The sequence below is a fragment of the Taeniopygia guttata genome, chromosome 4 (assembly GCF_048771995.1).
Source record: "Taeniopygia guttata chromosome 4, bTaeGut7.mat, whole genome shotgun sequence".
In the NCBI taxonomy this organism is placed as follows: Eukaryota; Metazoa; Chordata; class Aves; order Passeriformes; family Estrildidae; genus Taeniopygia; species Taeniopygia guttata.
Window position 1 is genome coordinate 48,979,446 of NC_133028.1, and position 24,108 is coordinate 49,003,553.

A 24,108-nucleotide genomic window follows, 5' to 3' on the forward strand; every position below is an offset into this window, starting at 1 on the left:
TAATTGGTTGAGTCAGTGGGTGAAAGTATTGCTGCATATCTATAAAATAATCTTCTCCTTGCTGCTGAAATTGAGTCAAGACGACTACTAATTTTTCATCTATGATACAGTTTGAAATCCCTCAGTCTGTATGTCTTTATGAAAGTCTGGCTTTACATTACTGACTTCTCATTCTATGGGCATTTATTCCTCTTTCCACTTCAGCTGGATGCTGCTACTTTCCAGAGCTGCTGTGTGCTTAAAAGAATTGTCATGTCTCAGCCAAAATGGAACAGAATTTTTCATCTAAGGCAAAGAGGTGGGTACTAACTTATTCCAGACTTGGAAAAAAATCTCTCCCCCAGATCTCACAGAGCCTGTCCTCAAAATCAGTAATCAGGAGTGACTGCTCTTTGGAAGATCAGAGCTTCCAATCTATCATGCTGGGCTTTTATTCTACTAGGGGATGAAATGACTAACAATGCTACTAGGGATTAGTGATGCAAGAGGTCAAATGTGTTAGAATTTTCCTAGAATCCACTGACTGTGTTCTTTTCATTCAAAGATGTGATCTTCATATTCTCCTCCTGCTGTTAAATGAGAAAAAGGAATCTAATATGACTCAGATGAAAGAATCCTTCTGTGACCAAGGAGTGTGAGGAAAACTTGAAGGGCCACCTCTGTGGATAGATTTGAAGAAAAGATTTAAGTCATAAAGAATGCCTGTACCTTTACTACTAACACAAATCTGAAACAGAGTATCTCTAGTTTGTTACTGTTATCAGAGAACAAAGGCAATATTTGGCGATTTCTCTCTCCTCCTTTTCCTCCATCACAGCAAGGATAAGGATTTTGCTATGGAAACAAGTTATGGGGTTAAGATTTCATCACACCATGAGTAGCTCTGAGGTCTTACACCTGTGATCTGAATCCTGGCAGAAGTGGCATGATTTGTGGTATTTGGCTGTGGTATTGACCTTTGTCTTATGAAAGCTTATCTGAATCCTTCTAAAGAAAAGATAACCTGAAATGGGGATTCTACCTTGCCAAGGAAGACTAAACACATTCAACAGATGAATAATCAAGACCCTCCACAAGATAAAATGAAAGAGCTTTACGTAGCCTGGATGGCATATTATAATTGAAAACCAGAAGGGAAGGAAAACCATTAAAAAAAGAACTCCAATATAGCCTTCAGAATTAATACAAACATGCTGGAGCTGTGACACTGGATGTCCTTATATAAGCAGCAGCAACAATGATACTTTCTTGTTAAAAAATCAGAGCTGAAGTCTTGCCCTGTGATTAATGGGGGAGTAAATGTAAACTCCAGAGTTCCTGAGTCTCTGTTATTCTAGGCTATGAAGACAAATCCAGCTGACTCATGCAAACCGCCTGCAGTCACAGAAGAACGGATCCAAACTGGTCCTCCACACCTCATGAAGCTGAGGCCCACAGCGTGTAGGCAATACTGGCCATACTGCATTCCTCAAATGCTGCCTCTCCTTCCCTGTCCAAGCACCAAGTGCCGCTGGGCAGTGTTTCCAGGCAGTGGGGATGAAGATGTAGGGTTTTTTCTCTCCAGTTTCTTCTGTGCACTTCATACTTCATGAAGTGTGCCTACCATATCGGGAGATGTCTGCTTGTCATGGGTTTCAGGATTTTTCTGGGCATATATAAGAAACCCTTGCTTGAGCCCTAGCTCTGTTTCACATTCTTGTGTTACCACTGCAATAGGAATCTCAGATGGCAGCTTCATTAACCAGCTAGTCTATGCTCCTGGGACAAGAGGATGGTCACAGCACATGGAGCTCACCACAGCTATTGGAACAAGCTGAGAACTCATGCTGTTCTACTAAATGTCAGTCACATACAATGTCTTCCCATGCTCAGAGAAAATATCACAAGGACAGCCAACAAAACGTCCCCTAAAAATGTCAGGCAAATCAAAGCAGGGAGTATGTGTCACAACTGCCATCTTATATTTTCAGTGGCTTTCTAAAGCTATAGTATCTGCTAAGCAAGCAACTTATACATCACCCCAGAGGGAAATGAGAAGTCGGGGTAAGGTGTCTGATGATTCTTGGCTCATCTACACAGAAGTTATTCAACAACAATTCTGTAAACATCCCTCTCCAGAACAGGTATGCCCTATTTTCCTCTTTAATTAAAACTCACAGGGTTAAACTAAACCAGAACAGCCCAGCCTTATTCTGGAAATTAGTCATGAAATTAGTCAGGAATAGCTCCTCCTGAACAACATGTATAAACAAGCCTATAACAATATTTATGTTGTCTGGAATGGTGGAGGACACCTTCACAGATGTAAAGTATTTTCCAATCCCCCAAGAAACATGTAGCAAGAGTTGTTGTCTTTCTTCCAGCTGGGGGCGGCGAACACTTCTCACCCACGTTTGGCCATTCCGTTTGTCGCCGCAGGCCCCTTTGAGGGGACGGTGGTGCCCTAGCATCGAGGCCGAGCGCTGCAGGCTGCGCCAGCCCGTGCCCCAGGTTGGCGTGTGCTAGGTGCGCTGGGTAAGACACACAGCGAGGGGCGACGGATGTATTTTTCCTTTATCCGAGGGGATGGATCACCGGCTCAAGGATGCTGTTTAAGAAGATTCCCCTTCCGCGCAGGCCAGCCCCGGCTGCGTGCCGGTTCCTGCGTGTCACCTCTCCGGGGACGCCGCACCTCGGGGCGGGCACCAGCGGGGCAGGCGCTTGGAGCGGCCGGCGCTCCGCACCCGCGCGGGGTGCCCAGGGACGCAGGCGCGGCCAACCGGGCGCGGTTCCCTGCGCGCAGCCGCCGCCCCCGTGAACGGCAGGTAGTAGGCTCCTTCCCGCGGCCACACGCAGGCCGGGCCGTGCCGTGCCGTGCCGGGCCGAGCCAAGCCATGGCGAGCCGGGCCGCTCGGCGGGGGACGCGCGGCCCCGGCGCTCCGCGCGGGCGGGCGCACCTGGGCGGCGCGGTGCGCGGGGCGGGGCGGGGCGCCGGCGGTGAGTGGCAGCGCGGCGCGGGCCAATGGCGGGGCGCGGGAGCGGAGCCGGGCGGGCGGGGCGCGGGGGCTGCGCGGCGGAGCGTGTGCAGCGGCGCGCGGGGCCGCGGCCGGTGTCGGTGCAAGCTGGGGAGAGACCCTGCGGGGGGCGGCGGGGAAGACACGGATCCGGATCCCGATCCCGCGCGGCGGCGGCCGTGGTGGTGGCGGCGGCGGCGGGAGGAGCCGGAGCGGCGCGCCGTGGAGGAAGGAAGCGCAGGGCTGGCCGCTGCGTGTGCAACCTGGCTGTTCCTGCTGCCCGCGTCCACTCGCGGCTTTTCCTGCCGGCGCTGCCTGACAGCCGCCCGCCGCGGGTGTTGTCGCCGGAGTCTTTGGCGGGAGGGGGAAGAGCGAGCCGTCCTGCACAGCCCGGAGGCGTGATTGAAAGCGAGCAATAATTAACTGGAGGAGGAAGAGGAGGACGGGGGTGGAGGAAGACGAAGGAGGAAGGCACCGCGCGGCAGAGCCCAGCAGAGCCAGCGAGCGGCGGCGGGACGCGGCAACTTCGGCCGCAGCGGAGGAGCCGGAGCCGTGACCGCAGCGGCCGCCGCCGCCTCAGCCCGCGCCTGCCCTGCCCGAGGGGGGAGAGCCTCGCCGCCTCCCCGGCCGCCGGACATGTCGGAGCATAAGACCGTTGATCCCAAGTTATCGACGACGGACAGGGTGGTGAAAGGTGGGTGCTGCGCCCCCGCCGCCCTTTCGGCCGGGTCCTCCCGCCGGGCCGCCTGGAGGGGTCGCGTCCGTCCCTCCTTCCTCGCCCCGGGCAGGTACTGCGGGGCTGCCGGCGGCGCGGCAGCTCAGAGGGGTGGGCTCGGCCCGGGGCCGGGCCCCAGTGGAGGGTTTGCGGCTTCCCTCGCCTGCCTTCCCGGCGCTACATTGCAGCATTTCCCCCCCTTCCTCCCCCCGCCGCCTCCCCCCCTCCGCCTTGAAGGCGCTGCACAGGGCTGGCGTGAGAGAGAGGGGGAGCCCCAGCTTCCTCCCCCGCCCCGGTGCCTGCGGGAGAGGAGGGCAGGGCTCGGCTCCCTCCCCCAGCCCGCCTGCTCCTCTGGGCATCCCCCATTCCTCCTTCTCCTCCGGACCGCGCTCCCCGGAGCCCCCCCCGCAGGCTGCGCCGCCGCCGCTTGTCACTGCCGTTCCGCTCCCCGCATGCAGCAGGGATGCCTGGAAACCTCCCCGCGCCGGCAGCCGGGGCTGCGCTCCCACACCGAGCGCCGCTGCTGGGGACCGGTGTCGCCGCTCGGCTCCCCCGTGCCCCGCTCCCGCAGGGCCGCCCCCGCGGCACCCGCGGCGGGGATGCCGGGCGAGGGGGAGCGGGCCGCGGGCGTTGTGGGAGGCGGCGAAGGCTGCTTCCTCCTCCTTCTCCTCCTCCTCCTTCGTCGCCGTCTCTTGCTGACGGCCCGGCCTGCTAGGATGTGAAGTTATCCAGCGGGCATACCGTGTCCGTGCTCCCGCGTGTGCGCGCATATGGCCGTGAGGGTGCTCGGCACAAACACGTATGGGCTCCATGATCTTTTCTGTTTCGGAGGTACGCGTGTGCTGCCAGCCTCGGCCGCAAAACATATCAGAGTTTGGGTTGCCAACACGTTGTGCCGTGCAGTACAGACCTAGGTGTTATTTATTAGGTTGATGCCTGATGTAAATTGCACATGTGCATTTCTCGATGTGTAGGAAGTGCACGTGTATTTAGTGGTCTGGGATTTTTGTTTGTTTGTTTTTTGTTTGTTTCTTTCTTTCCACACTGGGCACACAGCCAAGTGTACCCAGCTCTAGTGTATTTCACCCTGGTAGGTTATAACCCGTATGCTACGGTGGACAGCCCAAATCCTAGGTGCAGCATGCATGTGTCCAAGATCCTTGGAAGCCAGGAATGGAAATGGCCTTGAAATACATACACTTCTGAATTTACATGAATGTATACCAGAAAAAAAATTCAGTGTAAATGTTATTTGGGAAGATGCGTTATTTATGGTGTTTATATTTACATTTACCTTCTTATGCCTTTTCCCTTCTTGCTTCATTTTATGTCCCTCCAAAGGAAAGTGTAGGTATTCAGATATTGTTAGAAACATAATTGCAAGAATTTGAAGAAAATCACATGTAATATCTGGAATATTTACAGTTTAAGTTTCAGTCCATTATATCACCCCAAGAGCAGGCTTTAAAGCCTGTGTTTAGCTGATACTGGTCTCCTGTAGAAACAACAAATGGCCATCCTGTTAGGAGACTATGGGGTATTTTTTTTTTTTTTTAATTTCCTTAATCTGCGTGGTCCTAGTACATGACCAAATGTCCTGATCTCTGCTGTGGCAGAGCTTCCTTTGGCTTAAGACAATGTTTGTAATGAATAGGAATTATTTCAGTATTTACAAAACCTTTAGTGCTTTCAGCTCATCTAAATGTGTTTTGTCAGCAATTGCTCTTTGTATTTTTCCCACATGTAGATGTCTCAAACATTTAAAACCACTATTTATAAGAAAAATTTAGCAGTATATGTAGTTAAATTCTTTCATAATGCAGCTCAGAAATCAACTTGGTTAAACTGAATTCAAGTCTTGAACAAAAATAACATAGATGATGCTTGGGCATCCATTGCCCCTGCTAACTGTTTGTCTCTTCATGTCAATGTTTCAGTGTAGATGTGAAGATCTGCTTAATTGGTTCAGGCCTCTATTAAATATTGAAATCCTTTTAAGGTCTTAAAATAGCATCTGAAGAGTGTAGTACACAGTAAACTGATTGTTCATAGGATTATTATTCGTGGCATCATAGGCACTTCACACTGTCTTCATATGGACATTAAGGAAATCAAGAAACTGGTGGTAATAAATCACTTTGTTTCTGTCTTATAGGACATGATTTGTACCCTCTTGAGATAAACAACCTGAAATGGGCTTGCGGTGTTAAATGAATACAGAATAATTAAATTAAAAGTTACATTGTGAACACCTACATAAGTAGTTGAAGTCTTGTTATTTTAGAGAGAAAAAACAGATATTCTAACACTGGTAAGGTGTAACCTGAGAAAGCAAGTTAGTTAAGTTCTTCTAAGTTAGTATATCATATAAAACCTTACTTAAAGGAAATGCCTGTAACATGGATGTAGTCTCTGGATTAATTTTTTCCCTCTGCTTGCCTGTGTGGGATAATTTTGGTTTGATTTTATTATGTTTTGTTGATTTTTTTTTTTAACCCTCTCTATTGCTGGTGTGTAAGAGGGGAATGTTTCCTAATAACAGTAACTCTGAGCCGGCTGGTGAAAAATCCTGGCTTGGCACTGTTACGTAACAGTGGGATGGGCTTGGGGGGATTACAGTTCCAGCAGCTTTGTGCAAATTGCTTGTGGCTAAGGGCTGCTTCTTCAGGGGGTTGCTGTGGGTTTGGTTTTGTTTTTTGCTTCTTGTGCTTAAAAAGCTCAAATATACGGAGAAGTGGGGTATTTCCATAGGCGAGGATTTAATCTACACTCATTTTTCTTTGCTTTTTGACTTGTCTGAACTGTACTTAAACTGATGTGACTCAAAAATAAAACATGCTTTTGGGATGGGGGAAAAAGGCTTGGGAGCCCCTAATGTTTTTAACATCTTGGTCTTCTGGCTTTGTTATGCATATCTGACACTGTCATATGATGAGAAGTGTAAAGATGAAATTCAGGTTTGTGTGTAATGGTAAGTTTCCAGAAGCAAATTAATTCAATTTAAAACTGTCTGTTTTGTTGAGCTAAACAAAAAAGTAAAATTAATCCAGAGAATGCAGTTATGGTTTGAGGGGTACTTTCATTTTACTCTGGTGCTCTCCTGAAGATGGTATATATGTTGTGATGCAAATTACACAATTCATCTTTACTCTGGATTTTGTCATGCTGTAGAGGAGCAACACTTTGGTCTCTTGACTGCAAATATGATAAACTGTATATTCATGTGCACTCAGAAAGTTGTGGGGTCAAGACTCAAGACAACATACTGTTGCAGGAGGTGGTGACTTAATGTACTTATTATTAATTGAAGTTCCTTACCTTTTTGTTAGTGGTATGGTGCAGCTTTCACTTGAACAGAGTTGTCTTAAAAGTTAGTGTCTTTCTTCGGGACTGAGGAAGCTATTCCTTATCTATGCTGCTTCTAACTCCTGAGACTTGCCAGCCAGAGTGTGGGCTTGGATGTTCTTGTGAAGGTAGGAATACCTGTCCAGGAAAAACTGGACTGAGGATAGTAGCTCATTTCACATGGCTCAGCTGCCTGATGTCAACAGCTTTTGCTCACGATTGACATTAGCAAGATTTGTACCCCACCCATGGGGAAGGAAAGCCATGTATCATGTTACTTGATCTCCTCAACGTATTTAGTGTTGTGTTAGTACCTCTGAGGAATACTGCACTAAAGCATAGTAATCCTAAATAAAAACTTTGAAAGTCAACTGGAGTAGTCACGCACAAAAAAAAAATGAAGTCAGTATTTCTTGGAAATCTTGCCATTAGTTAGGTACAATAACTGTTTTGATTTTTTTTCTGGGCAGGTCAGATGGTTGTATGATTTTGTGTGGGTTTTTTTGTTTGGTGCTTTTTATTGGAAGTGGAGTTTTAATGAAATAATTCTGTCTCAGCTGTTTAGAAGGGCTGTTGCCATGGCTTGTGATCTTTGGTGTTGTCCTTTCCTCTTGTGTGTTGCATGGGGATGTGTACATGGTTATATCAGCAGTTGACAACACACGATAAAACCAGACACTGCTGTCTCTGAATTTCAAACTGTCATTGTTAAAGCTCTCCTAAAGTGCGGGCTGACAGTTGTTTGTAATATAATATGAATGCCAGCTCACAATCGATATGTCACCGTCAGTGTTAATTTCAGATTTGTGAGAGGTGAAATTGCTGTCAATAATGGAAACCTAAACTTCATTGGTAATGCCCATTAGTCCAGGGAGACTTGTGTGTATTCACCAAAAGCTTTTGCTCCAGGCTGGAATCTAGCACTGGTGAGTTGCAGAAGCCTGCCTCTGTCTCCCTCTGAACTGAGTTCAATTTTTCCAGCATAGATGTGTCCTTGAAGTGCTTCTGTGGTTTTTGAGCAATTGTGTTGTCCTGAATGTCTGTGATGTTGGTAGATTTGGTATATATTTTGATATAAATTTGAGTATTACTTATTTATGGCAAGGACCAGAGTTACTTAAATAGTTATAACTATTGGATACAGTAAAGGATGATATGCCTCTCTTTTGAGGATGCTCAAGATTGTGTCTATCTGATCCTCATGAGGAAAAAGTAGGAATCTTTTTGTAGCTGTTCCTGTTGGCATAGGAAAGCTGACTTTACTTTTAATTAATTTATTGTTGTAGTACTTGGGAATATGCTGCTTATCCTGAGGAACACTGCATCTGGGTTCAAGGTGGTGTACTGTTAACTAGAGAATCCACCCACAGCTATGCCAGAAAGGTGGCACTGGTACAGCTAGGGATTGATTATCTTCCCTATCCACTATTACCTTAATTTGAAGGAGCAGATGTACATCAGTTTTAGTAACTCCATAGTTGCAAATCTCCTGATAACTTTATGAAACAAGCTGTGTGAGAGGCACCTAGGAGCAGGAAGCAGTTGAATATACTTGGGGAGATATAATCATTGTTTAGGAAAGAAAACAAGGTTGCTGTGTTATGGTTTTTTATGTATGTAACTGATTTGTTCTTACGTCATGTCAAAACTAAGTTAATACTTGTAAGACCAGTAGATTTTATCAACTGGATGACACTTAGGTGTTGCAGTCTTTGTATGTTTTACGTTGTGCAAACCTGTGTATGTATGTGGTACATGTGTAACGCTCGTGAGGGATTATGAGTGTGGTGCTGAGAAACTTAAACAAAACCAAAGTACAGTCTTTGATGACTATGTGTAATAATGCTGGTGATTTGTTTTGATTTATGAACTCACTGAACCTCTTAGTCATTAAGATCATTTTGTAAGTAAGCCCTTTAGTGAAACAAGTCTTTTGCTGTACAGGCATAGGGGGAAAATTGTGCACTTGCTGAAGGGTGCCTTTCTTACAGAGTTATTGCTGCACTCCATAGGTGGGAGGATTTTCTCATGCTCTGTATGATGAGAGTGGCTTGCTGAGTGTGCTGAGTCGTAGGACTGATAGGAAATCACAGGCACAAAATTGCCTTGTTTGTGTGTTAAAACCCTTTTGTATGCTTCTGAATTCCTCATTGGCTAAAGCTGCCTTCTATTGCCTGCTCTTTTTGACTAAGCCTCAGTAGGGAGCTGGTGCCTTTAATACCACTGTTCATAATCTTGAAAGCAGAGTATGTACTGGATGATATCAGCATTTAACTTAATTGGAAAATATGAACCAGTTGAGGTCATTTTCTATAGGGGGATGTTGAAGAGAACAGTTGTTTTCTCTGTTATCCATACCCAGATTGAATGGTATTTACTTCCACCATATGCATACCCCTTAGAGATGATAGTTGTTGCATCGATATGCTTGCATTTCAGTGCAGGTTGTGCCAGGAAGATAATGTGCAAAATATATTTACCTTTGTTTATATAACTTGATATTTTAAATTATCTTTTTTGTAGTTCTAGGCTTCTAGAACTCAGCACAGTGTTTTCCATCTGGTATTTCTAAAGGGATTTTCTATAAAAAGTAATTTTGGGTAACGTCAATAAATAAGGACCTGTAGCTTGGCTACATCATCTTCCTTGGTATTTTTTCCAATTTCTTATGTTTTGCTGAGTGGTTCCTACTTATAGTACAAAAGCGGGACTATAAGTTAAATTTGATACTCCATTTAAGTGTGAATATTAACTTATTTTAGGCTTCTCAGTGATGTTGAAGCAGTTTATAGTGGGGATTAGTTTCTTCTTCATAACTTCAAGGAATGTGGAAAAAAGTACTTCCTTGAAAGTATTTTAAGATGGAGAGATACTGCTTAACACTTGCTGTAAGCATGCCATAAAAGAAGCCACAAGTTTCTGAAGTAAAAGCCACTTCAAATCATCTTCATGAAAAGGTTCCTTCTTATATTCTTTTGTATGTGGTTTCATGAATCAAATATAGGCTGTGATTTCACAATGGTTCTTCAGCTGAACACTCAATTTCCTCTTGTGATAATCAGTCATTTACCTTGACTTTCCCCCATAAAGGATTTGTCTACTCAGCAATGGTGGAAGGTATCATCCCAGTTTTGAAAACCATTATACTGCATGTCCAGCCTGAGTATGCACGTTCATCTTAGTGTGTGGCTCACTGAGTGGTCTGCCACTTGGGTTGTAGATTGAGATGTATAATTGCTGGAGGTGGTACTCCAGGTACATACTTACTGTTTTCCTGTAATTACTGACTGAGGGAAGAGACTGGACATCCAGGAAGATGATAAAGATGATAAGTGCTATGATGGTAAATAATTCTCTTAAAGGTAAAAATCTCAACGAATTCCCAGCTTATTTACTATTCCCCCAGAAAGCTGCCACTGTTGAAATAACACCTCCAGAGTAGTATCTCCTTGACAGTCATCTATGTGTGTTTTAAATTGACTGATAGCTCTATTTATAAGAGAGCTTAGGCATGGTAACATTGATACAGCAACACTGCTGTATGAGGAGAACATGACTGTCTTATTTAAGACCAATTTAGGATGCAAGCATCATCTCCAGCTAACTGTCAACTAACACCATTTATGTTTGGAGCTGGAGAGGAAAAGCAGCAGAGTGGAAAGGCACCACTCATTATAATTGGTGGTTTTAATTAGAAGTTAGTTCTTGTGTCTTGGGGTGTCTTGTGTGTCTAAGGTGTAGATAGCATCCTTTTACTTAAGGGTGTATTAAACCAGTTTTCAAAAACATTTCATTTGAAAACTGTCTATCAATCAAACTTCTTTCTACTTGTAATTAAAAGCTGTGCTGAACTTCTGTTGCAGCTCCTTTATCTTTTCATCAAGTTGGGTTTTTAATGCTTTCTCCCTCTCATATTTCAAAATGCCCTTTTCCCGTCTATTCCTGTCCTGCATTTTTAACACCTCTTATGCTTATTTGCTTATTGCTAAATATGATGAGCAGCCTAAGTGCTGCCTGGTAGATTTGAGTGATCTGAGTGCATGTATTTAATGGAAGAGGTTCACAGAACACTGTATCTTTCCTTTTGGTGTATCTGTATGTGCCTGGAGAAGCCTGTGAGAACAAGGGAAGTATATTCTGCCTCTTCTCAGACTTGTAACTCTGCCGCCAGCTGCTGACTATAGCTTTCTTTTCAGTGAATAGCTCCACTGTCAGTGTGCTGCTCAAGATCTACCCAGCTTGTCACAGAAGGATGTCTCTATTCTGCAGCTCAGCTGCTGCTTGCAGGTTTCTTGCAGTTTATGTTGAACACTCATAGTATGACTGTTAGTTTCAGCTTGTGTGGTTTGTAAAGCCAGCATGGATGGACAGTGTGTTCTCGGTTTACTTGGAAGGGAGGTGGTATGTGCCCTTGTGCTTTGGTGCTTTTATAATCAGACATGCAAGTTAGTTAGCAATGAAAGGTAAGATTTGGTGCAGTTGGTAATCCTTGAGAAGAATCCTGAGGTTCACCATATGTGAGTGAATTTCAAAACTCCCACCTTAAATTTAAGGCTTAGAAGGTGCAGAACCTAGTCTGTACGGAGATTGTACCAAACCTTTGTGGAAAAGAAAGGGAAAAATCATGCTGAAAAAGGGTTTTATAAAATCTTTGAAAAAAGTAGCAGCTATTTTTCATCTTTCAGATAGGCATATCTGGGTTAATAAAATCAAGTTTTCAAAATTAAAAAGTGCTGTAATGTGATCAAACATGTACTGATGGAGACAGGTATTGGTATAACAGAATTCTATCTTATATTATTTTTCTCCATCTCATGTTTTAGAGGTGGAGCATTTTATTGCATCAGATTGCTGTTGGCCAAAGTACTTTGAATTATCTTGACTTTTGCACAATGTAGAGCTGATGGAATGAAGAAAAAAAAAACCCTAAAATTGCTATAGAACAAATTCTGCTGCAATGTTTGTCTAATACTTCCTAATTGTGCAGACTTGATGCTTTTGCACAATGTTGCCATAAGAAAGGGAGTGCACTTTAAACTTCTGATTGGAATGGTGAAACTAACATGTGTTACTTTCATGTGTTACAACAATGGCTTATGCAGATGTGATGCTACAGAGAGGCTTACGACAGTCACTCTGGGCATTGTTCAATAGCCTTAATTAATAGAATCCAGACTATCCAAAACTAGAATTTTGGCCACATGGCCTCATGTGATTAGATTTTTATTTTTAGTTTAGACTTTGGTGAGTGCCTTTGAAGGTATGGTTTACAATTTAACTTTTTTATTTTTTTTTTAATTTGGTGATAGTGACAGATGAGTAACTATGTGGCTGCATAAAGTTTCAGGGCTGTTCATGTTTTGAAGTGACCATCATTTGGAAAGAAATCCTTTGCAGCCTAGATAAATGTCTCAAAATGAGAAAAAGAGGCTCAGCCTCTAACTTGTTATCTGTTGCTAAGTTTGGCTGTAAGTACATGTTTAGCAATTATTCCTTCCTTTGGATAAGGAAGTTTCATTGTCATAGGTTTTTTGTTGCAGCTGTGCTTGTTACTTGTTACTGTGTCCCATGCTGCTGCCACAAAAATGGGTCAAAGCAGTGTATGTTTAGGTCATCATCTTTCCAAAGTATTTGGAATTTCTCTGGCAGTGTTTTTGTGTCTTAAAGTGAGAAAGCGGTGAAATGACTTCTAATTTTCTTCATGAATTATTTGTTTTCTTGGTAACTATAGGGAAGATAAAAAGCAGTGCAGGATTGGATTTCTTTCTGGTCCATAGCTCTATATGGATGACCTTGGAGGGGAGGACACATGCTGGAGAGGAACCTATATTCTGTCATTTTCTTGAGAAATTACATAAAATTACTTGAAGTAGTACGATTCAGGTTCTGCGGAGATTTTATGTGGGAACACATGCTTTCTTTTAGCTTTTTCTCCATATGTCAAGGAGTAACGCTCCATTAGAGAGAGCCTTACTTTGCATTTGTGTACTTGAATCTTTATGAAAAAATCTGATTTGGTTCATGTATAGTTCAGTTAAAAAGACAAAAGCTTCTAGATGGTGAGGCCTACCCTGTTCTTGGCTCCAGAGAAAAGATGTTTCATCTTCGTCTTTGAACTTGAGACTTTTGGTCAGCACACCTCCTTTCAAAAAAAAAAAAAAAACACCAAAAAAAAAAAAAACCCCACAAAAAAAACCCCAAAACCAAACCAGGATTTATTGGTTGACTTTTCTTTTTATTACTGGAAAAGACAATTTTGATAATTTAATACCTGTTATTTACCATTATTTTGTATGTAGTTTAACATAATTGACAATTTGAATAAAGATCCATTAGTAATAAAATCCCTTCCTATCCCCCCAAAACACTCAAAACCAACCTGTGAACAGAAATTAAAAAATAAAATCAAACAGGATTTAAATGATTTCTTAGTCTTTTTTCCACGATGTTTGCCAAGTTTCAGTTTGATGTAGATTACAATGGTCATACTGTGTTACAATCTTTAAAAAAGTGCAACTGGTCATTAGCTGCAATGGCATGAACAGCTGTAGTATTTTATGACAACAGCTGGGAACAATCTAGTTCTCTTCAATAACTTTCTTTTGTTGTTTCTTTCATGCCATTTTTAAAACGAGAAAACGAGATTACTGTATTTGTTCTCTATTTTACACCAGGGATTTCTTCATAGGCAGTGGTGGCAATTACGTATCAAAATACGGCATTGCTGTTTGTGACTTGGAACATTTCCCTCTGCAGGACCTGTTTCATAACCCGCTGAAATCTGTGGGAGTTGGAGTCTTTCATTAACTTGAGTAAACTGTGAATCAAGTTGTCATCCTAGGATTTCTTATTTTGGCCTTCCCTTTTCAGTGCATGATTTCTCTTTGGTTTAAACTACTTTGTTATATTTGATCTTTTACAGCATTAGCACTTATTTTAAGAGTGAGCTAAGTGCCTTTCTACTTTGCAATGCTCATTTACCAAGTGAGGATGAACTTGTCTGTTTGTAGGTGTCTGGTTTGCCAAGAAAGTTTGCCTCGTTGTTGCTCTCTCTTCGGAAGTGTAGTCTAAAATGTTTTCTGTGTATGTGCATATGGTTGTTTTTTATTGCTGGAAAAACAAGCAGAAGACTTTGTGTATATGTGTTCTTTCTGTTCCCCTTTACAAAGAAGTTTTCTTCAGTAATGAACACATTTGTGTCACCTTAAATAAAATAAATTTAACTTACTTTTCAGATAGAATAGAGTAACTTAAAATTACATGGGTCGTACTAAAGATACCAGCAGGTATGGGAACATTATTTACTTCCCTGAGAAACCTGCTCTTGTGTGTGGTAGTGTCTGTGATTACTAGAGGGGAGCCTAATGGCATAATGTGGTGTATTGGGACGACAGATGGAGAGTTTGGGAAGAAGAAATGAAGAGCACAGTGGGCAAGGGGGTGTGTGTTCAGTGCAGTGATGTGTTACTAAGGGAATTGAGAACTAAGGTAGTTTAAAAATCCAAAAGCAGGGAGCTGTTTTGGTAGTGTTTTGCTTCACGAGCCCTGTTGGCTCAGGTGAGTGTCCTGGAGGTACCTGTGCAGCAGGGCAGGAAGCTGGGTGGTAGATTCTGGGGAGCTTGACTCTCAACAAGCAGAGAACTGGCAAAGGCAGTTGGTGAAAATTTTAGTTAGTCATATGCTCTGTGTGTATACCTCTAAGTTTGTTTAGATTATCAGAGAACAAACTTTATGCATATTAAAAAAAAAAAAAAAGTTTGCTGAGGTGAAGTGCTTATAGTTTCTGTTAACCATAACAACTTTTAATCTAGCCTTATGTTATCAGTAAGAAGGAGGGGAAAATTACTTTAGGATCCTGTGTTTGGAGCATCCTGAGATAAGGTTACTTTTGGTAATTGGAAGAGAGAAATGAACTTAAAAAAAAAAAAATCCCATACTTGTACTACAAAAGGAGAAGAACCTGCACTCATTTCAGCTGAGAGATCAGTTTTAGCTTCTGGGCTGTTGACTGCCTCATCAGGTATGGTTTGATTTTTTTTTTTTTTGTTGTTTTTGCCCCTCTTTTATAATTTAATTTCCTGCTTTCCACTTCACTGGAGGAATAGTGTATCCATAATTTTTATGAATGATGTGTCAAAGTACCTTTCTCAGTCAATCTCAATGAAAAAGCACAAGCTGTGACAGCTTCACAGGAGCCCAGAATAGTTAAGGCTGGGAGGGATCTCTGGAGATCATCTGGGCCAGCCCCAGCTCTCTCAGCCTTTCATCATAGAAGAGATTGCCTTTGTCCTGTAAGTCATCTTTGTGGTGCTTTGCTGGGCTCTTGGCAATTGGTCCATATCTCAAAGTTTATGGGACATGTGAAAGTATAGGAAAGTTAATTTATATGTACAGAGAGCTTGTACATCAGGGAATACCATGCTTTTATCCTTTTAACAAGGTACTGTTCCTTCCCTGGAGCTCTGAATCTCAGGTGACACTTATCTCATATGTAAATACTGTTTGTTTACTACCGAGAAGATGAGGGATATCACTGTCATTTACAGAAATTTAAATGCAGGTGAATTTTCTGTACACTTAACCTCACATTTTGTATCCTATTGTAACAGACAATATTTTGCTATAGGTTATTTGTATAACCTTGGCTTATCTCAGAAGTACTGCCCATCAGCAAGTTCCTCTGCAGATATCTTTTTGGTTATAATCCAGTTGCTCTGGCTTCTGAAAGTGTGTTAGACTCTTTGCCTTCACCTCTTGATTTATGGAGACAGAGGTTTTTATGGGTCATCTTAGAGAATTTGTCAAGATCCTTCATGACTGCATAAAGACAATTGTTGCCAGCAGGTTGATAGAGGTGAATCCTCTGCTCAGCGCTGGTGAGGCTATACCTCACTGAATCCATGCTGGATTCAGTTCTAGTTTCCCCATTGTGAGAAAAACATGGATGTACTGGAACAAGTTCAGTGCTGGTGTACAGAGATGGCCCTGGGACTGGGGAAATCTGAGAGAGCTGGGGCCACTGAGTGTAGAAAAGACAAGGCTCAGAGAGGCCTTATCTGGCTGTATAAAAGCTGGTTGTAGGAAATGGAGAAGGGGCAGCCAAGTTCTTTCCAGTAGTGCCCAGTGACAGGGCAAGAGGTAATGGGCACTAATTGACAGCTCTCACAGTAAGTTTCTGCTTTTTGCTCAGAGAGGTTGTGGAGTTCCATCCTTGGAGTCATTCAAAAGCCATCTTGATGGGGCCCTGTGCAGCTGGCTGTGGCTGGCCCTGCTTGAGGACAGGTGTTGGTTGGAGCAGCTGACCAACAGAGGTCCCCTTTCAACCTCAACCCTTCTGTGATCACCTTTTACTCAGCTCTCTTAAGTGGGTAATTAAAATGCTTCATCAATTCAGAGACCTTTTGACCAAACACAAAATACAGAAATCTCCCTTAAAAATGCAAAGTTATGGTTGCTAATAAGGTGTTCTATGGGAAGAATGCTTTGTGTTGCTAAGGGTCTACCATGTAAATAATTATCTTAGCATAGCAGCAAGATATGTTGCACTGGGAAGATACTATATTTGAGTTAATGTATCCATATGTAGCTAGTCGTGTTGCTGGCAAAACATTTTCACAGATCACTCTTGAGAATTTTCAGACTCTCCCAAGCATGTGCAGCTCTGGAGCTTGGTGAGGCTTGAAAGCAGGACAGATCGTATGACCACTACACTTCACTTTGTACAACTGTAAGAAAAAGGGAAAGAAAGCTTTTATAGAAATCTTCTATGGTTACTGCCAGTGTTTCTAATATGACTATCAGAAAGGTCCAGTTTCTGATTACTGGAAGGAAGTAGGTATCTTTCCCTAGTCCATGGTTCATCTGATTTTTTTTATTGTGGCATGACAGTTGAAATTGAGAGGTATGGCAATTGTCTTTCAGCACTGACTCTCTCTTGCATGTTTTTTCTTCGCTGCTTTCTTGTGTTTATTTGTTTCCTTATGAGGGTGAATGTTGCCTTTTAAACCGGACTAGGTTGCCCTTTAAACTGAATCTTGCATGTGTTAATCTAAAATCAAACCTGAGATAAGGGAATCTTTTGATGTGGGTAACAGAATGAAAATAAGCACATGGAAAAGTTCAGAGTATGACAAAATTATGCTGGCTGCTTCAGAAAAGTTACTAGAGCAACCATAGTAGAAGTTTTGAGCAAGTTCTGTAGGTGGCATCACCTTAATGGATAAGTAATCTGGATAATGGAGGTAATACTTTCTTTGGGAAGTGTGGCTTCCAGGGTTGCTCAGTTGACTAGATACTAGAGGAAAAAGACAGACACTGTAATTTAAATAATGAATTGCCTTGTTGTAGTATAAATCATAACATAAATTAAAATCTAGGGCAAACATACATCCCCATGAAAGAAGCTCTGAAATATTGTGTGTTGTAGGAGGTTGGGAAAGCAACAGGCTGGATTTATTACTGGTTCAGTGTAAAACAACCATCTGAAAGGATGCTGCTTGAAGTTAAGGAAAAGTCACAAGAGGAATTTGAATTACCTTTTGTTTTCTGCTTCAGCATCTACACATTTAAGTAATTCAAAGGAGAAAGGAGTATTAGCTTTCAGTAGTGAGAACTGCTGAGCATGATAAATGACTCAGAGAGGATAGTTAGCTATTTATTCATGTTTGTGTATCTGCAGCACTGTAGAAGTTTCTGTCAAAGGCCCAATTTCTCTTCAAAGAAACCAGCAGAAAAATGGTCCATATAGACAATGTGTTTGTACACAGTAGGACTAATATCCTACAAACATCTTCCTGAGATCAGCAGGTGCTCCTAAACTTTACTGTAAAACTGGAAATAGAAAAATCCTGGATGTTTGTGATTGGATAGTAAATACAAGGCATGCTGCTAGTTAGTTTCTGACAGAATAGCATTCCTTGTCTGTGTAAGTCTGCCTGTTTCTGGTTCAGTGGCACTGCAGCTGGAGAGGAGTATGTCTACCAGAACCACTCTGTAAGGGAAAGGTGAGTGTTAAAAGCTTTCTTCTTGAAACCCCACCAATTTCCTCTGTAGCATTTAACTTCCCATTCAGATAGGGAGATAGCTGTGTGTAGTTGTGTTGCCAGGCAGATGATGCAGAGGCAAAAACATTAATACTTCGTGCTATGTACTGAAAAGATTCTGAAGCTTTAGAAGACTTTTTGCTTCTTTTCAATTCTGTAAGAGCCTTAGGTGACAGGTTACTAACTTAATTCCTGAGTTAACCAAAATGAATGCCTTTTGATTATTAAGGAAAAAAAAGCGCCAAACCTAAGGAACACAAACCCCTCTTCCCAGATCAAAAAACATCTTAGCATCTTAGAAAAAATGATGCATATGTATGTCACTTTTTTTCTTCTTTCCCTTTATAAGCAAATTTGAAGTCTCCATTAAGAAAGGATGTTTTCTTGCATTGGTGGCCTAACTGCTATAAAACCTGTGTTAATATGGACTGTTTAATGTCATGCCTTTCTCCTGTACCAAGGAAATGGTGATGACTGGAATGCATGTCATCAGCTTCTGTAATCAAGGTACTTGAAATATTTACAATACAGCGATTACAGGAAAGCTTCTTATGTACACATACACACACACTGTAGCTGCCTTATATATTTTGGTCTTTCAAGTTTACATCCTAATTTGTCTCCTAATCTCATGTGGAGTTTGTTTTTTATCTAAGATGCTTGGCAAAAATTAATAAAATATGAACTTCTTTATCTGCTATGTGAGGTTTGCCATGTGGACACTTACAAAATATCCTAGTGAAATGAAATGGGAGAAAAGAGCAAAGTTTGAAGCTTTTTACAGGCCAAAACCAAACACTCCAATGTCTATTGAGTGTTAGGGGCTTGTTTGTTGAGAGTCTAAAACTTTTTCATGGATCCAGTGAATGGAACTGAACAGCAGGGGGATAAATCCTGGAACAGATTTGCTGGAAAAGCCTGTTTGGAAGGACACCTCAAATGACCAGGACCAACCTACAAAAAAGTACCCATCCATATTACTTTCTGTAGGTGTGAGATGCAGAGGAGTTTAGGTCTGCTGTGTTTTATTTCTATTGTGTGCAAGAGCTGTGACCAGTTGGTGCCATGCTTGGCTAAAAAAGCCAATTCTTTGTAGACACTATTCCTGCTTCTTTTTTCAGATTCTGATAGTCAGTCCAATGGGAAATAATAAGGTATCCCAGAATAATTACAGCTGTAGTATTTCCTGTCTGATGGGCAAAGTTCACAGAAAACCTTCTAAAGCAAGACTACAGCCTCATTTAGTTGAATCCATATTCTAAACTGGGCATACCTGGACTGAGTCCAGGGCATGAAACTGGAGAGGGCTGGGTGGCACTAATAGGTGGTGTTCTCCCGTAACTAGATTGCCAGGCATCTGTTGCAGGAGGTATTAGAGAATGTGCCCACCCCGTGGTAGTCAAAGACACTTGGATTACTCCTTGCTGGGGTTCTTATAGAGTTTTTTATGCTGGTGCCTGGAGCTCTAAAATGAGGCTGTTATAAGTGGTTTTGCTATCCTGGCATGAGGACAATAGCCACAGCAAGAGCAGCAAGAGGATATGGATTTTTGTTTTATTGTTAGACTGAAATTGTGGAATAAAGTCCTTCTTTTCCCTGCTGGGATGAAGGGTGATCTAGATCTTATGCTCTATGCACCTGTGTAAAACATTTATGTTTGACCTTTGCTTTTCTCATACAGTCTATAGTCTGTTTAGACCTGGGTTTCATGTAACTTGTACCAAAAGTGAAGTGCATTTTTTTTTTTTTTTGCTTGCCCCTCTTCCTGTGGAAAAGGAAGGAGTTCAGGCCTTACATTGCAGATTGTTGTTGTTTAATTAAATTCATGTTCTTTGCGAAAAGTGGGTGATGTAAGAACAAGAAGTGAAAAATAGTGTTAGAAAATCATGCCCTCATTTGTGGCTGTGTAGCTTTTGTCTTCCTTGAGAACTGAGGGTTCCTCTTTCATGCCTGGCTGACTGATGTGCCCTGCCCTGTTGAGCTGTGCAGTCTGTCTTCCCAAACAGGCTGTAGCAGGTTTTTTAAATCTCTTTTTGAGAATTTCCGATTTTGCTGTTTTTTTTTTTTTTTTTTTTTTTTAAGGTGTACAGTCCCCTCCCCTAAAGGTTGCCTTTTGTATGCTGATGTACATAAACTACCTCAATGTTTTCTTAAAGAATAGTGGAAGCAAGCCCACTAGTTCTCCCAGGAGAAAAGTGCAGTGAGGTCAGTGGTATTCCTTTTACTTCCCTTTTGTTTTTGTTCACTCCTATGCCTTGTAAAACAGCCAGGAAGATTTGTCACGAATCATGTTTATTTCTTCGTCTGCAAAATATAATCCAATGTTGTATTTTATTTTCCTTACAATAAGTGTTCCAAAATCCCAACAGCAGAGTCACAAATGGCATTTTATTCTTCTCATTTGGAATCTAGTGCCCCAATCTGTTACATCAATATTGCTTTCAAAATAGTGCCACTTGTTATTACCTGGCTGGTGAAAGCAATAGATTTGGCATGCATGTATGTGTATTGTTCTCCTTGTAGAGTTTTGTTTTTTTCTTAACTTAGAGTATATATATTCCCTGCCACCTCCCCTCAGGTGTAGCAAACATGATCTCCACAAGTAGGATTCCAGAACAAAAGCAGGTTTCATCTTTAAATTGTTACTGTGAAGCCTTGACTCCAAAATCAATTGTAGTGTTTTCAGTAGCAAATATCTTCTTCATCTTCTCTGGAGGAGTCACATCTTTTCCTTTTTGTCTCTTTTTAAACTGGAATACTTGTTACCTTTTATTAACTCTACTTGAATTGTTACAGAAGGAACATAGTGGGGCTGTCTGCAGAATAATATTTAAAAGCTTACAATGAGACGTTTAAGTCTATTGCTTTTGCAGCACCTTTTATTTTTGATTTGTCTTCACTCTGATATAACTTCACTGAAATCCAGAGTCTCTCTGGCACTGGGAAGTGTGTGAAAGGCCAAAATGTCTCATTCAGACAATGACTCAGATGTGCAGTCACTTAACTCTCCAAAGGCTTTGTTGTATCTTAGAACCGAGTGTACACTGCTCTGCTCTATCCTCCGGCCTGGAGGATGTTCATGGGCACTCAGCCAAGTACAGATTATCCCAACCCTTGGAAACTGCTTGGATCCCAGTATAGTTTGCAGTAATTTGTTTTTATATAGCAGTAATTAATTAAGACAAATACTCTCTGAAAAGCCTCCTAAATTTTTAGAACGAAGAAGTTTTATTTTCTCTAATACATACCTTCCTAAGGCAAAGTGATTATTCTTTAAGATCTGAATCTTCTGTGGTGATTTTTCTCCCGCAAGAAAATCTGTCTGGAATTAATAGAAGATCTGTATATAGAGAATAAATTGCTTGCAACTTCTCAGAGAACGTGTTGTTAAAAAATGAAAGCATCATAAATATACAGCATTAGGGAGAGCTACTAAGAAATAATTGTTCATATTTTTACCTTGATAGGGTGGCAACAATTAAAAAAGTGGTTTTGCATTTCAAGTTGAAGTTGACATTGCTCTTAATAAAGGCTTGTGCATTTAATGAAAAGAAGGACCAAGATTTGTTCTGTTTGCAGAACAGCTCATTCTGTGGGTTAGAGATGATGGCTTGCAGAGGGAGTGATGATGGTGTCTGGAGAGGAGACCCTGTGCCACTTTATCTTTCCTTCACATTTATCCCTTGCCTCTTCCTGTCCTCCCCCCACTTTTTTCTTTTTACTGAACTGTATTGATTTGTCACATGATCCCAAAGACAAAGAAAACAAAGTGTCTTGAAAAGTTGGTGTTCTTTCTTTGAGATCTGGTGCCAGAAAGCTTTTGGAAAAATACCCAATTCTAGCAAGTACAGAAAATCAGATCAAATATTATGTGAGAGACTACTTCCATTTTGGTCACTGCAAAAGAGAAGAAAATTATATTCTTGTAGCACTTTCCTAGCTGAGGTGCGCTGTCAGGAGAATCATCCATATGGAATATTTGCATACAGAAGTAAAAAAGGTTGTGTAGGTCTAAGTTGGGATTCCTTTTATATATATATGTCACTTTGAAGTTATTGTTACTTTTTTACAAAAAACAACTTTCCATCTAAACTCAGATGAAAAGAAGCTGAAGGGGATATTTGCAGATGTTTATATAATTTTTTCAGTGTTTCATACTGGAGCAGTATTCCTATGCCTCTCCATACTGGACTGGACATGAGCAGAAATGGACCAGTCTTTTTAATTTTGTCTAATGAAGTACTTGCTTCAGCTGTTTGGAGACTGTTTTGCTTTTAATTCAACTAATATAAGAGCCAGTGAAGGCTGTCAAGTGGTTGCATATTTGCAAGAGGCAGTGGTTTGGCTGCTGAGCATGCAGAGCAGTCACAAGGATGGGTGGCTTAGCACAGCCCCTGTGGCTTACCTGCACTTTGTTCAGGAAAACCTCTCTGGGGAAGGGTGACAAGCTTGTGCCTGAGTTTGTGCCTGAGTTTGTGCCTGAGCCAGCTAACTGAAGTGACAAGTGCAGCCATTTCTCTCTTTCCCCCTACCCCCCTTTTTAAATTTTTTTTTATTTGCTGATGCAGGTTGGTGGTATGGCTGAGGAACCAGTGGCTTCACACACTGGCTGTAGTTCTCTCTGTACCAGCAGTCAGTCCTTTCTAAATGTATCAGATAAGCAAAACAGTTTATAGAGGGCTGAGTAAATTCACTTAAAAGACTGGTAAATACTGTTTGCCTTTTCTCTGTTAACCTAAACAGTTTCTGTAAATGGCTGCTGGTAAATGATCTTCGCTAAGTTCTATGAAAAGAAAGTATTTAGTTTTAGATTAGTTCAAGAGGCCAAAGGAGTTTACTTGTCTGTGATGGTAAGTTCTCAAATAAATCACAAAATCATATATGGGTGGTCTTGAGACAGGCTAATGAAATGTAGTAGGAATCTTTAATTCAAAGACCAAGCTTTCTCTTTTAGTTTTCTCTTTTTTCTGTTCTTGAAAGGTTAGTTATTTTTTTTCCAGAATGACGTAATTTGGTGGTTTTTGGAAATTACCATTACCTAAAGAACTCATATGCACTTAGAATTAGTAGAGCAGTTTCAGTGTAGTGCTTTTGTAAACATCTGCAAAAGGTTGGAGTTTGATACTTTGTTGTTTTGTAGAAGTGGAGTTGGACTAAAGCACTTTTTCCTGCTGATTCCTCATTTTCAGTTCCATGGTCAGCTGAAAGATAATTAAGAGGCGTAGTATCCTGTCTGTGAGGGAGGTACAACGCTTGAAATTTTCTTGCAAAGGCTAGAAGATGACCTGTTTTCTCAGAGTCTTGCCTAAAGCCAAGTCCAAAATGCTTAATGATGTATTTTTGGTACAAGTGCCAGGTCTTACTCATCTTGCAATGTCTTGCTGATGAATATAAAACTTGCAGTTCTTTTTAAACTTTGTCATCCTCTTGCTTTAACTTGGTGATATAAAGTACTAGGAACATCTCTGACATCCGTTTTCTCTTGATCTGTGAAATGATTTTTGTTTTATAATATATAAGAAAAGTTTGTGTTAAATGATTTCTACTGCCACCTATCCTTCTGGGCGGAATGGAGGGTGACTGCCCAGGTTAACTACTGAATACCAGTAACCTCTGCTTGCCAAAGATGTCTTGGTTGTTGTTCCCTTCCATGTGAGAGCAGGACTTGCTGCTCATGGCCTGGTTCCTTCTATAGTCTTCCACCATCCAGGCAGAGCAGATTCAGCATTTCTGGTGCTGTTGCCATGATTCCTGTAACATAATACAGGTCAGGAGACTCTCACCTCATGTTAGGAAGGACCTGTGATACTCTGCATGGTGTAGGATTAAGAGCCTCTGTGCCACTCTAAAATGTTTTTCTTTCTGTAGAAGGAGGAAGGAGAGAAGCTGAGGGTCTTCTGCTTTTTGCTTCCCAATGTGAAGCTCGTTAGGTGATTGCTAAAACTTAAAATTATTTCATCTGTGATGCAAGGCACAAGTCTAACTACTTAACCAACTAAATAACTAACTAGAA

At 41.8% G+C, this 24,108-nt stretch overlaps 1 protein-coding gene across 3 annotated transcripts in view; it reads left to right on the top strand.

The window, feature by feature from the left end:
* Nucleotides 1-2,780: 2,780 nt before the first annotated feature.
* PPP3CA (protein phosphatase 3 catalytic subunit alpha) overlaps nt 2,781-24,108 on the top strand; it is a 172,289-nt gene continuing 150,961 nt past the window's right edge. For 2 of the 3 annotated variants that reach the window (XM_002193110.7, XM_030271676.4), the window contains exon 1: nt 3,060-3,687. In XM_002193110.7, the coding sequence (XP_002193146.4) occupies nt 3,630-3,687 (58 nt within the window). In that variant the 5' untranslated portion in view covers nt 3,060-3,629. Of the gene's footprint in view, nt 2,805-3,059; nt 3,688-24,108 lie in introns of those variants that run through there. The other variant, XM_072928555.1, reaches the window with a different exon arrangement.